Below are 16,569 nucleotides of genomic sequence, written 5' to 3'. Positions count from 1 at the left end.
TATATCTAATAATATAAGATGCGTGGCGCCACCTAGCGGACTGCGACTCAACTACAAGGGTATATAAACTTCGGCTCCGCCCGAAGTTAGCTTTCCTTTCTTGTTTTCAAAATAATTTAAATTCTGTTCTATGGTTTTCTAAGCTTCCAACAAACAAAGAAAGGAGCCGAAGTTGATATACCCTTGCAGTTAGTGACATTTTATATTATGAGATAAATATTTCATAAATCAGATAGTATGCGTGGGTCATTATAACAAGTATCATAACATAATGCCCCGTGCAAATAGCCAGTGGATATATGATCGCACATATTTGCTCACTTATAGCAAGCGCAATGGTCAGCATATTCTCATGACTTGACAGCTCATGCATACTACACCCCTGCGCTCCCTCTGTTACTAGCCTTATATAGGAGCATAGATATACATAGACCGAGCTTTTTAGGCAGCCCAGCCGGAAATAAATAAAATGTAAGACAGACCCGAAGAATCATTCAACAAATAAAGACCAAAAGGTTTGGACTTCGGCCCAAAGCACATTTCCAAAAGACAATATTATATTTGGATTAAAGCCAACTAAATAACGACTAATCAAATTTAGTACAATGTATTTGTTATATACATATATAAATAATATAATATATAATTGAAAATAAATAAAATAAAAAGAAAAGACTGCATGCACTCTGTTTGTGCCAAGTTTAAAGTCGCAAGCTTTAAAATTGAAAGAATAGTTTGCCTATAAAAAGACAGACAGACCACCGGACTGACGAAAAGTCAGACATATACGCATATAAGATCCTGCGCTAAGCTCTTTCAATTATATTACCATCTGCAAGGGTATATACATTTTATATTATCTATACGTACCACCTTGAATTTTAGACATAGCTGAGTTTTTATCCTGTGTTACTGGAGGTGTTGGCTTATGTGACTGCCCTGTAGCCCTATACATTGCCATAACCCAAAGACTGCACTCATTCTCATCGTCACAAGCAAATGATATACTGTCGCCTTCCCGAACCGCGTTGAAAAAAAAACGACCACCGTTTAAGTCGATTCCAAACATTAGATTTGCTATTAAAAAAAGAAAATTATCTTTTATTATATGAATCTTTTTAAATTACACAGGCCGACAATTTCCAACTTTTTTTTTCCTCCACGCAATTTCACCTGCTCCATAACCTTTAAGCTCCCCTGAACCAAAGTCCAGAACAAACATAGGTTTTATCACCCACAGTTTCCGCGGTACACCTAAGAGAAGAAATTAATCAAATTTTACCATATATTGAATTATGTAGGCCGTGTAATTGCGATGACCATCATTATTTCCAGTACATATCATTTTTGAAATGTATGTGTACCAACTAAAATTAAAAAATGGTATCTAGCAGTAACCATATCTTTGGAATACTCATCCAAAGTTGAAATCTCAGATTTTCTACATTAATTTTTGGTCTTCTATGATTTTTCCCCAAACATTTTCCTATGGAAGATTTTTATTTTCTTATTGAAATCAGTAGATCATACCATGTTTTAATTTTGGATTTAAGGGAAAACGCGAAATAATTTTATTGAATTTATTATAGGTGGTTAAACTATATTTTCTTCAATTAAATTGGAGTTTTTAATCTCATATTTGAAAAAGTCATGGCTATCTACAATTTCAAGTTTTACTAAACCAGCTGAACCTGCAATAGATACGTTTTGAACAAAGAAACAGTTTTAGATAGCCATGACTTTTTAAAAATATGAGATTAAAAACTCCAATTTAATTGAAGAAAATATTGTTTGGCCACCTATATTAAATTCAATAAAATTATTTAGAATTTTTCCTTAAATCCAAAATTAAAATATAGTATGATCTTCTGATTTCAATAAGAAAATAAAAATCTTCCATAGAAAAATGTTTGGGGAAAAATCATTGAAGACCAAAAATTAATGTAGAAAATCTGAGATTTCAACTTTGGATGAGTATTCCAAAGATATGGTAACTGCTAGATACCATTTTTTAATTTTACTTGTTACACATACATTTCAAAAATGATATGTACTGGAAATAATGATGGTCATCGCCATTACACGGCCTACATAATTCAATATATGGTAAAATTTGATTAATTTCTTCTCTTAGGTGTACCGCGGAAACTGTGGGTGATAGAACCTATGTTTGTTCTGGACTTTGGTTCAGAGGAGCTTAAAGGTTATGAAGCAGGTGAAATGATGCGTGGAGATTTTTTACTGTTGGCCTGTGTTATTGACAACTAATGCCTACCACTTGCAGCTTCAATATAATCCACGGTATAGCCATCGAGTTGCATCATTTCCGACGGCTCCGATTTTTTTTCTTTGTAACTACACATGGCAAACGTATATTGGGATACTTGAACTAAAACAAAATACCGCTTTTTCCATTTTTTCCAAACAGATTTCCCGATCGCATATAGTTGCCTTAATTTAAAAAAAAATGTTTAAATGGCTATAAATGTTTTTATCATACTTTTACCCGCAATGTTTCATATTAAGTGGTTTATCAAGCCTGCATGCTATCTTAATTCGTAAATCTTGGTCAGGTAAATTTTTGGGAATAATCATACGATGCCATTCAGGTGACTGCAAAATAAATTGTTAAAATGGCATAAAATTAATTAAAAGAAACTAACTTTTGATGAAAGTGGTGTAGGTTTAAGGGTCACTTTTCCTAATTCCTTATCCTCCAAAGCTAACATTCCCGGATTTTCCGTATACAGTTTGATTTTGACGACAGGTAGAGGATGAGTAGTAGTAAAATCCCCTTGTGTATCCCACCTACAACAAACAGAAATAAAATATTCAATGCTTTATATTCCATATACATTAAACTTACATCGGTTTGGATGCCTCTGCTTGATCAGTCTGCAGCTTTTCGCCATTTTCAACCTCCATGGTACAATAGACGATTCGGTTGGGAGCTAATGATTTAAGACCTTTAACTTCCATTACAATTACTTCTAATTGAAACGTCAGCACAACATCAAGTTTCGTCAATTGGTTGGAACCATCCTCTGAGTCACCCTCAAGTTTGGACAAGGAACCATGAGATCGCAATATCAATTTCCTTGCAATAAAACATCAAAACCGAAATAATAAGTTACAAGTTGATCATTTAGATATATTTTTAAATGTTTGTTTAAATTTTTATATCCAAATATCCGAAAAGTGAAAGAATAAATTGTATTCGTGCAAATGTATTTTATGTTGACCCCATAAAGGCAAAAAATATATGATAAACGTTAACAGCCGAGTTTATCTAGCATTGTCCTTCAGCCCGCCTGTTTGTACACTTAGAGAAAATGCAAGAATTTTGTATATAAACTATCAAAGTGGTGTGTTATCGGATCTTCTCCTCGATGGAGTACAAGGCTGTGTTTTCAAGAACTGAACCGAGGCTCTGTGCAAACCGCTCCTTAAACTGTTTATTCTATCGATGCAGACTTCGATCTTTTCTCTTATGTGAAAGGAATCTTACTTTATTCCGCTGTATAAAAAAGGAAAAAAATCCGAAGCTGCAAATTATAGAGGCGTTTCTAAGTTGTCAGCAATTCCAAAGCTTTTTGAAAAACTTATCAATCCACATTTGCAACACCTTTATAGTTCAATAATATCTCCAATAAATTTCAAAATTGGTGCTCAGCAAATAACCTATAGCTTAATGGATCGAAATGTAAACTCATGTCATTCTATCGATCTAGTCCTCACCTTAGAACGTTTAAATTTAAATTTTCCTAGTAGTTAACCATTGTAGTTTGACATATGCCCAACATGATCCTTTCAGGGTATTATGTTCGGACTACAATGGTCTCTACCACATCTTGTCACTTTGATCTACTAACAATCTTAAATTCTTCCCAGCAGTACTGAAATTCCTGTCACCGGCTTTTCCGGCCGTAATGTCAAATTTCGCTCGAAAAACAATTTAATAAGGTTTGCCCTTCGAACGTCAAAACAAAATAGGCGAGGTAATTCTGCCGGCCCTCTGCTGCTGGTAGAGTTCGAAATTACGTATATTCGATATTAGTTATTAATCATTAATATTTTCTTGTTATTCTAAATAGTTTGCGTGGAAAACTTTAACCCCATGGTTCAATGCTTAAGGGGTTAGGTGGGTCTGGGAGGCCAAAAAATGGCCTATTTTCAAAAATTTTTTTTTTATATAAAGAATGAAATATTTTATTGGAACTTTTAGGATTATTAAATATACATATTTAAAGATGAATTTCTGAAATTTTGAGAAAAAAATATTTTACAGTTAGCCATTGAGACGTCATTTGCCATGACTCCTGGCAAAAAAGGTGCTTTCGCGTTGACAGCACAATTCCTAACAGAATCATCTAAAATGAAAAAACCAAATATTTAGTACAGACCTAAAACTAGAAACTGATCGAAGGAAAACAAAATCAAGCAAAAATTTGATTTTTGGGACACCTTTTTGCAAAAAATTCAAACTTTTGTGAAATTTTTCGAACATTTTTTTTTTAAATAGTTGTAATCAACGAAAATAAAAATCGTTCGTTCAAGTTCTAGATAATCGTATCTCGAAGGTCTGTGCAAAATTTTATCAAAATCGGTTGAGTAGTTTCCGAGAAATCTTGACAACCGATTTCAAAAACACAGTTTTAAGAAAAACGCGTTTAAAGTTTGCGCTCTACCTATAGCTGACCTCGAGCGTCCACCTTTTCAGGACTGTATCTCCGAAACTTTTATTCCAATCGACTTGAAAATTTGGGAGAATATTCTCAAGATTCTGGAGAATTTTATAAAAAAATAAAAAAAAAAACGATTTTTTTTTTGCCGCCAGACCTACCTAACCCCTTAAGGTATCTGCCTGTTAATCGTAAGGTCGTGGGTTCGATTCCGAGCAGAAAAATCTTTATTATTATTATATTAGTTGATTTTTGTTTACTTTAATTTTTTTTTAATATCGCAGTCTCAAAATAAACTGTTATATTTAATATTTTTTTAAATGGGAATTCTTAATAATTGAGATTGTTTTAAACATGTAAATTTATAGAGGTATCAAATATTATAGTCTGTCCCAAAGGCTTGCTTGTCGGTCCAGTATACAAAAGCACTAAGGTTCGAATCCCAGGGTGAGTAATTATTAAATATAGTTTTCAATATTAATAATGAAATCAGGGGTGATTTCGAGACAATTGTCACTCCTGATTCCTGATTCGAAATCAGGGCGGATTCTGGGCTGATTCATGCCTGAAAATCGAATTCCGGGCCGAGAGGACATTTTCAAAAATTTCAGTACAAAATTCCAGGCCGCTTGTTCTAGATTTCCGGGCGGATTCAGGGATTCAGGATCCAGGGTACGCACGGGTGAATCCGGGGTGATTCGTGGGTGATTGGTACTGCTGGGTTTATACTAAACGCCTTACCTGTGCAACACTCTTCCTCGTGATATCTCACTCCTACTCTTCTCTTAAACTTTCTCGGATCTATCCCAACATCGGCGTCGTTTTCTGCTTCATATACTTCCCAATGAAACCGTTAGATGGCGCCAGGCAACACTTAGTATGGCCTAGGGCAGAAATATATATAGCAACCCCTTGTATAGTCGGTGGTGGGGGTTTGGTTATGGTTTCGGTATGATTACGTATCGGTGATTCCAATCGGGGGCCCTTCTGGCGATCCGTCGGTCATTCTTTCCGCTGCTCCGGTCAGTCGGTCATTCTTTCCTCTGATATTGCTGAGATTGTTTCTGGCGTCGTTTTAACACTAGGTGCCAAAACGATTTGTTCCGTCAGTTTTTGACCAGAGAACATATTTGTCACAGAAAATCAGCCAAGTACGGTAAAGAAAAAAGTTAACAAGCCGATGGAAGTGAAACTCACACATGTTAGAGCGATTGACCAACCTTCCACCTCATCTTCCTAAGCTGCATAAACTAATTTCTTCCCTAACACTAACCTATCAGAATACTATAGGGTTACGCAGAATACTGTATTCTGATAGATCTTTTTTTGCATCTCACAGTATAGAATCTTGGTTAAAGCTGGAGATCTTAATTTCCGAAATTTTTTCAAGTGAGTAGATCACTTTTAGATGTGATAGAACAATGCGAAGGGGAGGAGGTGTGTTATTTTCAGTAGACTCCAAATAAGCCGCTGAAGGTCAAATCTGAAGGTAAAATTACAAGAGTTTGGCGACAAAGAATTTCTTTGTAGTAAAATCATTTTGTCCGGTCAATCTTTATACGTTATCTGTTTTTATATACCACATTCGTCAAAACCTCCCACGGCAACAATTGCCCGCTTTCGATTTGGGTGACTTTAATATCCCAGAGCTCACGTGGTCTACTGTTTCACCGTCTTTATTACTTAATACGCACCACGACTGAGTATGTATTTCAACTCTTGCGTGCCGTGAAAATATCCTTCCGTTTCGAAAAATTTACAAGGCAACTATTAAATTTAAAGAACATCAAGGATATTCTCTTAAATAAACATGAAATAATTGGTTGTAAAATTAGTTACTACAGATTCTCATCTGTCCGTCTGTCTGTTTCCACGCAAACTAGTTTCTCAGTTTTAAAGCTATCGAGTTGAAACTTTGCACACATCCTTCTTTTGTTTGCAGGCAGTATCTAAGTCGGAATGGACGGGATCGGTTGACTATATCCTTTTTGAAGTTAAAGTTTTTTTTAAGGAGTTTTTTAAATTAGAGGGTTGGTACACTTCACACACGTTATATTTGGAAAAAATGTCTTATGTATAAAATTTCATAAGGGTCGGGGGACTCTTATCCTATAGCTGTCCTAGAACGATCGGAATTGGCATAGCTTGTGATTTTAAAGTTGGAACAAGAAAGGAAAGCTAACTTCGGGCGGAGCCGATGTTTATATACCCTTACAGTTGAGTCGCAGTCCGCTAGGTGGCGACACGCATCTTATATTATTAGATATATGTATGTATAGCGGATCGTATATAGTCAGCCGATCCTTATGAAATTTGACATATCGAATTATTTTGCCCCAAACTCCAGTCCTTCTAACTTGGAAAACAACGAAGTTATGGAATTTCCGATCAATCAATTATATGAAAGCTATAGGATATACTTATACCGACTTATATATTGCCTCCAAACAAATCAAGAATGTGTGCAAAGTTTGAACTCGATAGCTTTAAAACTGAGAGACTAGTTTGCGAAGAAACAGACAGACAGACAGACCTGACCTGGAGGTGATCCTGATTAAGAATATATATACTTTATAATGTCGGATATATCTCCTTCACTGCGTTGCACACTTTTGACTAAAATTATAATACCCTCTGCAAGGGTATAAAGATGGGACTTGGTACAGATTCCATTTTGAGCAAAGTAATCCGGAGATTTGCCAGATTTCATAAGGATCACCCGACTATATCCTATAGCTGCCATATAACTGAATTATCAGAATTGGCATAACTTTGTTGTTTTTTCGGATTCTATTTTTGGCAATCTTATCTGATTGCTATGCTAAATTATTCTAAATTTCATAAGGGTCGGCCGACTATAACCGCCATATACCTGAACGATCGGAAATGGCACAACTTTAACAGCAAGGATATATCAACTTCGTCTCTGCCCGAAGTTAGCTTGCCTTTCTTGTTTATATTAATAGTGTGACAGTTAATATTAATAATAAATTTTCAAACATTAAAATAAACTTAATTTTTTGTAAAATCAATTTTAATATTAAAAGTGTGTTACGGATATTAAAATCGCTTCCTTTCAGATATCATAAGAGTCCGATAAAAATTTAACGACCAATGATGAGATTTTTATACCATTGCAGAGGGTATTATAATTTTGGTCAAAAGTGTGCAACGCAATGAAGGAGACATCTCCGACCCTATAAAGTATATATATTCTTGATTAGGATCACACCCTGAGTCGACATATGCATGTCTGTCTGTCCGTCTGTCTGTCGGATTCTACGCAAACTAGTCTCTCAGTTTTAGAGCTATCGAGCTGAAACTTTGCACACACCCTTCTTTCTGTTGCAGGCAGTACATAAGTCGGAACGGTCGGGATCGGTCGACTATATCCTATAGCTGCCATATAACTGATTGATCGGAAATGCCATAACTTTGGTGTTTTTTTAAGTTAGAGGGTTGGGACTTTCCACACATGTTATATTTGACCAAAATATCTTATGTACAAAATTTCATAAGGATCGGCCGACTATATCCTATAGCTGTCATAGAACGTTCGGAATTGGCATAACTTTGCTTTTTTTTAAATTAGAAAGATGGGACTTGGTACAGATTACTCTTTGGGCAAAATAATTCAATATGCCAAATTTCATAAGGATCGGCCGACTATATACGATCCGCTATATATCTAATAATATAAGATGCGTGGCGCCACCTAGCGGACTGCGACTGAACTGCAAGGGTATATCAACTTCGGCTCCGCCCGAAAGTTAGCTTTCCTTTTTTGTTTTTTTATTGTGTTCGGATTGAACTTAAAACTCGTTACACGTTTGTTTTTGGCCGAGCTCAGATTTTCTAAATCTTTTACAAGGTTTTGGCAAACTGGGATAATAATAACACAGGCCAAGAATTTCCAATTTTCTTTTTCTCTAGTAATTTCAACTGCTCCATTACCTTTAGGCTCCCTTGAACCAAAGTCCAAAACAATCGTAGGTTCCATCACCCACAGTTTCCGCGGTACACCTAGCAACATAATTTGATCAAATTTTACCATTTATTGAATTATTAGGTCGTCTAATTACGTTGAATAAAATTGTTTTTTGTAGAAATAATTTTTGAAATTTCATCTAGCAGTTACCATATCTTTGGAATATTCATCCAAAGTTGAAATCTTCAATTTTCATGGCCATGACTTTTTGAAAATATGAGATTAAAAACTCCTTTTTAATTAAAAAATTGTTTAACTGACTATAATTAATTCACTCAAATTATTTAGACTTTCCCTAAATCTAAAATTAAAAAATGGTATGATCTACTTATTTCAATAAAAAACAAAATTCTTCCATAGGATAATATTTTGAGGAAAATCATAGAAGCACAAAAATTAAATGCAGAAAATCGGAGATTTCAACTTTGGATGAGAACTTCGATAAATTTCTCCTCTTATGTGTACCGCGGATACTGTGGGTGATGGAACCCATATTGGTTCTGGACTTTATTTCAGGGGACCTCTAAGGATATGGAGCAGATGAAATTATGCGTGGATATTTTTTGCTGTTAGCCTGTGTAATTTTCGTGACTAAAAATTTTCTTTTAGGCATTTTTTTTTTAAATGCAAAACTACTGAAATGTCATCATCAACTATTTTAAGCAAACTTAATTAATAGATTTCTATATCACTTATTATATTATAACGTCTTAAAATTAAAAACACAATGTCATTGATTGTAAAATTTTCGCCAATTAGCGTAGTTGGTAACTTCCGTTTTTTCGTATTAACAAAAATTTAATTCCGTTTAATTGATATAGAAATTTAAGTCAACTTACAAAAATGACGGCGTACTATAAACCAACACGCGAGCAAAAAGGAGAGAGAAATAAAATTTAAAAAATGCATAGTCAACTTGCACATATAAATTAACCTGTGATTATAACGTTTTAGTTTTTGAAGGCCATATTTGCTATCCATATTTCCCTTTGATACAGGAAGCGATTCAAGGTTTGCCATTAAAAGATTAATCGAAGATTTTAATTCTTCTATATATAAGGACTCCATCTCCTTAAGTACAAATTTTGGCATAAGTTTTCTATTTTTTTCCATTTCTCCAACACGTTGCATTCTGCCATCCAATTCCCGTCTAATTGCTGCTGCTTGCTCATCAGCAGAGTCCAACTAAAAAAAAAATAATAAATAATAACACTTCAACACATTCATTTTATACAATTACCATTAAAGCGTTGTAAAGAATTTGATGTTCAAATTTTTTTACTGACAATATCTGTTGAAACATGTCAAATAATTGCTCTTTGGAAAGAATTAGTTCGCTGTTCAATGATTGCTGCATACGTGAGGGCCGTTTTGAGTCCTCTTCTCCGCTGCCTTTCAATATGATGTCGAATTTTGCCATCCAAGAAGTTAAAACAGTTTCTTTACTCAGACCATCAATCTCTGGTAAAGACCTTAAAAAATCTTTAAATTTTATAAATTTTTTAAAATTATGCATGTTTTTTAATACCTGACTCGTTTTTCAATATTATTGCGAAAAACTTCTCGAAAATCATGCTGGGATGAAGCTCCAGATTGGACCATTTTTGAAACCCGTTCCGATTTTAAGAACACATCATGATAGCTTTGTACTGCATTTTGGAATGCCTCATCTGCCATTATTTGCGTTTCACCCTTTAGGAATGCCTAAGAGACATAGTAAAAAACAATCACATTATTTCTAACATATTTTTCGAATAAGATTGTTCACCCTGAACTTTTTGAATTTTTGGAATGATCGAAGGAAAGGTAACTTCGGGCGGATCCGAAAAGCTCAAAAGACACCAAAGTAATGCCAATTCCGATCGTTCTATGACAGCTATAGGATATAGTCGGCCGATCCTTATGAAATTTTGTACATACGAATTTTGTACATACGGCCAAATATACCATGTGTGAAAAATCCTAACCCTGTAACTAAAAAAACACCAAAGTTATGGCATTTCCGATCAATCAGTTATATGGCAGCCGTTCTGACTTATATACTTTTATTATATGTCTGCAAACAAAAGAAGGATGTGTGCAAAGTTTCAACTCGATAGCTTTAAAACTGTGAGACAAGTTTGCGAAGAAACAGACAGACGGACATGCTTATATCGACTCAGGAGGTGATCCTGATCATGAATATATATAGTTTATATGGTCGGAGATGTCTCCTTCACTGCGTTGCACACTTTTGACCAAAATTATAATACCCATGCAAGGGTATAAAAAACCTCTTGACGAGGTTAAGTACCGGTGACGAACCTGCAAGCGAAACCCAAAAAATCTGATATCAATTTTAGTGACGAAAATATGCTATATAGGTGTACATAATTGCATATAAAAAATATTCTTCAGGAAAAAATCAGTAAAATCTTTGGTCAATCGTGAAAAGACGGCTCGGACATTGCGAATCAGCTCCATCAAACATGGGCAACCTTTGGGAGCGTGTTGAAGCTGAATGGAGACGTATTCCCAAAGATATTATTGAAAATTTGGTAGAGAGCATGCCTGACCGTGTACAGCAAGTTATCTCAAATAAAGATCTTTGGACAAAATATTAATATTATTTTAATAATTAAAGCATCTAGAAACGTGCAAAATTGAGTTTATGCGGGTTTTTTCGTTTTTACTGTAATTCTCCTCGAATTTATCTGTGTTATCACTCAATTTTGCTCGCCACTGTATATTAGTGATGTGCTTGTGGCGAATAATATTCAGCCTGCTCAGCCGACACCCCAAGGGCCGGACCTGAGAAAAATTGTCCGATATGTCCACTGCAGCTCGATATCTCACGAGGGTATCGATATCGCTGGAGGCCATCTCTAGAAACACAACATTTTCTGCGCCTCACGACATCGACAGCCTCATCCGCAGCTAGCATCGCTTTTGTTGTTTTTCATTAGTTTTAAGCAAATATATAAAAAAAAAATAAACGAACATTAAATTGGTGACCCCGACGTGATCACTATATAGACGCGAGCACCGGTGCTTACAATGGCAAACAACGACACCACACAAGACGACGCCGACGTCTTTCACGATACCGTTACTCGCGGTTCCGACGCAGTTATTAACCGCGTAGCGGTTAAAATTCCGGCCTTTTGGACCGACCACCCAGAATTATGGCTGTCGCAAATCGAAGCCCAATTCGTTCAGGCAGGAATAACTGCAGACGACACGAAATTCAACACGATCCTGGCGTCAATCGAAGCAACGGTACTGTCCTGAATTGCCGACGCCATCGTCAACCAACCAGGCACAGGCAAGTACGAAAACTTAAAGTCGTGCATTTTGGAACGCTTCTGCGAAAGCGTGCAGAAGAAAATCTAGAAGTTGATTTCGGAGACTGACCTTGGGGACAAGCGCCCCACACAACTGCTCAACGAGTTAAACGCACTCGCCGCAAACAAAGTTGACGAAACTTTCTTAAAAGCACTGTGGCTGCAGCGCCTACCAACACAACTGCAAGCGATCTTGCAAGCATCGGACACCTGCCTAGCAGATTTAGCTAAGTTTACAGACAAAGTCATGGAAGGCGGCGATTTTCATCATATACGCACCGTTTTCGACGAACGTCTAGACCGCATCGAGCAACAAATCAATGCGCTGTTCAAAAACCGTTACCGCAAGAAAAGTTCATCCACATTAACGGATCGCAACAGCGTCCCGACTTCAGGCTTGTGTTGGTACCACAGCAAATTTGGCAACGCCGCCAAGAAATGTCGCCAACCGTGCTCGTTTTCATCCGAACCAAAAAACTAAAACAGTCTTCGGATTCGGCGGACAAATTTGAAGAAGACCACAACACAATTGCCCGTTTCGCCATCAACGACAATTACTCCAAAACTCAATTTCTCATCGACACCGGCGCCGACATTTCAGTGATGCCACCCTGCAGAATTGCTAAAACTATGCTCACTCCAAAGCTTCTTTTCGCCGCCAATAGTACGAAGATTCAAACCTATGGAGGGACGAAACTTCGTTTGGACCTTCGTATTAGCTGACGTCAACTGCGCTATCATTGGAGCCGATTTCCTTCAACATTTCGACTTACTCGTCGATATGAAACGACGCAAACTCATCGATCGAGCTACGCTCCACGAATCAATATGTCACGTGCCACGTTTATCCTACGACACGAGCAACCAATACGCTAGGTTGCTTCACGAATACCGCGACCTCGCAACGATGAACTCGAACCGGCTGCCAGCAGAGTCCAAAGTAACGCACTTCATCTCGACCAACGGCCCACGGACATAAACAACGTAATGCAGGGTCTCGACTTTGTTTTCGTATACATCGACGACATTCTGATCGCTTCAGAATCCGAGGAGCAGCACGAGACGCACCTCCGTACGACCCTTGACCGCCTTCGAAAGGCACATCTCACCGTGAACTTCGAAAAATGCCAATTTGGTAAATCACAACTCACGTTCCTGGGACATGACATCAGCCAGCACGGTTTGAAACAATCCGAAGCCAAAGTGGAAGCCATCCGCCACTTTAATAAACCGCTTTTAGCTAAACGTTTTTATCCCACGTGCTGCTGATAACCAACACATGCTCCAGACGCTAATCCAAGGCAATAAAAAGAACGACAAAACCCCAAAACTCTGGTCTACAGAAGCTGACCACGCATTCGACGCCTGCAAGAACGAACTTGCAAACGCTACGTTGCTGAATTACATGGCACCTAACTCTCAATTAACACTAACCCCCGATGCCTCCAATGACGTCATGGGTGCCGCAACCCAGTGGTTCTCCAAGAAATTTACACCGACGCAAAAGAAGTACAGCACCTACGATAGAGAACTGACTGCCATCTATCAGGCCATTTTGAACTTCAAGTTCGCATTGGAGAGCAGAAACTTTATAATTTTCACCGACCACAAGCCGCTGATGTACGCTTTCAATCAAAACAGCGAGAAAGCATCTGGATTTCATCAGCCAATTTAGTACCGATATCCGGCACATCACAGGAGATGAAAACAACGTGGCTGATCTTCTCTCACGCATCGAAGCCATGAAACAGATCGACTTCGACGAGATGGCACTGGAACAGGAAAACGACGACGAACTACAATCAATTCTGATCCAGAAAATACCATCTCACTAACGAAATTTTCCCTTTCAGGCTCAAACAAGCAATTGTACTGCCACGTCGCCAATAACCAGATACGCCCGTTCGTGCCCAGATGCCTACGCCAAACCGTGGTTCAAGCCGTGCATTCGCTGAGCCATTCAGGAGTTAAGGCGACGAATAAATTGGTCGGCAAACACTATGTTTGGCCCCACATGGCGAAGGATGTGGCTAAAATCGTACGCTCTTGCATCCCAAGTCAAAAAGCCAAAATCCAACGACACACCAAATCGCCACTGGGAGAATATGCCGCCAGCGACGCGCGTTTCGAACACATCAACATCGACATCGTTGGCCCACTGCCATCATCGAACGGATACCGATACTGCCTCACGTGTATCGATAGCTTCTCAAGATGGCCCGCAGCAATCCCCTTAGTCGACATCACAGCACAATCTGTGGCCAACGCACTGATTTCGGGCTGGTTCGCTCTGTACTTCTTGACATCACAACGGATTTAGGCCGACAATTTGATTCCACACTATTCCAAGAGCTCACCAAAATTTGCGGTTTTAAGCACCTGGGCACGACGGCGTACCACCCACAAGCCAACGGGATAATCGAACGCTGGCACAGAACATTAAAAGCTGCCTTAAAATGCGCCGATCCTATTAACTGGAGCAGTTCCCTGCACTTAATCCTCCTAGGCCTACGTACAACAGTTAAAAGCGACATCGGGCTGAGCCCAGCTGAAATGGTTTATGGCACCGCTCTACGTGTCCCTGGCGGATTTTTTACACCAAACACACAAAAACATACCGAGTCTGAGTTCGCCGAGGCTCTTCAAAAAACCATATCTCAGCTACCAACCACTAAGCCAGTGCACCATCATACACCGCAGGAATTTGTGCACCCGGATTTAAACCATTGTACCCACGTCTTCGTCAGAGTGGATCGAGTCAAAACACCTCTGGAAGCAAACTACGAGGGTCCGTTCGAAGTGCTAGCAAAGCACGACAAGTACTTTACGCTCAAAGGACATACAAAAGAAAACAAGGTGTCTATCGACAAACTTAAACCGGCATACATCTTCCAAAACGAATCTCCTCCGACTCAAGAGAAAACGACGGTGCCAACTGCCCAGCCACCCGAGCAGTTATCAAGATTAGGACGACGAGTCAGATTCTTAGCAAAGTATCTTTCCTAACTGGAACTCTAGGAGGGGGGTACTGTGTCAACCCTAAGTGCTACCATAGCATAATCGAGCTCGATATCTCACGAGAGTATCGATATCGCTGGAGGCCATTTCTAGAAACACAACATTTTCTGCGCCTCATCGACAGCCTCATCCGCAGCTAGCAACGCTTTTGTTATTTTTCATTAGTTCTAAGCAAACATATAGTAAATAAACGAACATTAAATACTCATCAGTTCCAATAAAGCGGGGTGATTCAATTTAGAAAGGGGGGAGTTATATGGCAGATTATTCAAGGACTATTACCCAATTTAAAAAAAACTTTCAGCCAAGAGAAAATTTCTAAATAACTCTGACAGACCCGAAATAAATCTGTCGTAAGCTCTTTCTTTTGACTACGCCTCCAAATTATTTCCACCCAGATCACTTTCACACAGATCGCATCAAACGATTCTTGTAAAAATCGAAGCGATTCGAAATGTCCGCTAAGGTAAACATAATGTTCCCCTAAGCGATCCCTGAAGTCCAATAATGTAAACAGCATTTTCCGGCCAAATTCAGTTTTCAAACTTAATTGACAAATTACATTTTCCTATTTTTCGACTCTCTTGAGTCATCATTCATAATAATGTTTAGGGATAAATCTTTAAATTTAAGGTTTGATTATTGATGATTGAACTTCAGTCTTTTTTGGAGAACCGCATCGATCATTTGAATCAATAAAGAGTAGTGAATAAAATAGAAGTATGACCAATAAAAATTGTAATAGTCAATAAGTGAAAAAAAAATAATAACAAGAAAGGAAAGCTAACTTCGGGCGGAGCCGAAGTTTATATACCCTTGCAGTTGAGTCGCAGTCCACTAGGTGACGCCACGCATCTTATATTATTAGATATATAGCGGATCGTATATAGTTGGCCGATCCTTATGAAATTTGGCATATCGAATTATTTTTCCCAAAGAGGGAACCCATTGAAACTCCCATCCTTCTAACTTGAAAAACAACCAAGTTATGGCATTTCCGATCAATCAGTTATATGGCAGCTATAGGATATAGTCGACTGATCCCGGCCGTTCCGACTTATATACTGCCTGCAAAGGAAAGAAGGGTGTGTAATACTCTTATAGTATTACACACCTTAAAGCTATCCTTACTCGATAGCTTTAAAACTGAGAGACTAGTTTGCGAAGAAAAAGACAGACGCATATGCACATATCGACTCAGGAGGTGATCCTGATCAAGAATATATATACTTTATAGTGTCGGAGAAGAAAGTTTGTAGATAAGATATTTTGGCAAAATTTAACATGTGTGGAAGGTCTCGACCCACTATCTTAAAATATACCAAAGTTATGACATTTCCGATCAATCAGATATACATATGGCAGCTATAGTGTATAGTCGCCCGATCCCGGGCGTTCCGACTTATATAATGCCTGCAAGCAAATAAAGGATGTGTGCAAAGTCGTCAAAACTAAGAGAAAAGTTTGCTTGGAAACAGACATGCTTATATCGACTCAAGGGCAGATCCTGACCAAAAATATATATACTTTATGGGGTCGGAGATGTCTCCTTCACTGC

General features: G+C 37.9%; 1 protein-coding gene across 7 annotated transcripts in view; it reads right to left on the bottom strand.

The window, feature by feature from the left end:
* Positions 1-16,569, bottom strand: part of LOC6501769 (calcium-dependent secretion activator) — a 338,872-nt gene that overhangs the window by 214,961 nt on the left and 107,342 nt on the right. For 6 of the 7 annotated variants that reach the window (XM_001967162.4, XM_014903838.3, XM_014903839.3 and 3 more), the window contains exons 5-13: positions 10,199-10,374; positions 9,911-10,142; positions 9,605-9,855; positions 9,510-9,524; positions 2,867-3,097; positions 2,664-2,808; positions 2,507-2,613; positions 2,276-2,451; positions 871-1,077 (exon numbers count right to left, since the gene is read on the bottom strand). In XM_001967162.4, coding sequence (XP_001967198.3) covers positions 871-1,077; positions 2,276-2,451; positions 2,507-2,613; positions 2,664-2,808; positions 2,867-3,097; positions 9,510-9,524; positions 9,605-9,855; positions 9,911-10,142; positions 10,199-10,374 — 1,540 coding nt within the window. The remainder of the gene's footprint in view (positions 1-870; positions 1,078-2,275; positions 2,452-2,506; positions 2,614-2,663; positions 2,809-2,866; positions 3,098-9,509; positions 9,525-9,604; positions 9,856-9,910; positions 10,143-10,198; positions 10,375-16,569) is intronic. The other variant, XM_014903840.3, reaches the window with a different exon arrangement.

This window comes from Drosophila ananassae (assembly GCF_017639315.1).
Source record: "Drosophila ananassae strain 14024-0371.13 chromosome 4 unlocalized genomic scaffold, ASM1763931v2 tig00000061, whole genome shotgun sequence".
NCBI lineage: Eukaryota > Metazoa > Arthropoda > Insecta > Diptera > Drosophilidae > Drosophila > Drosophila ananassae.
The sequence above is the reverse complement of the archived record's forward strand: the minus strand, read 5'-3'. Positions and strand labels throughout refer to the sequence as shown.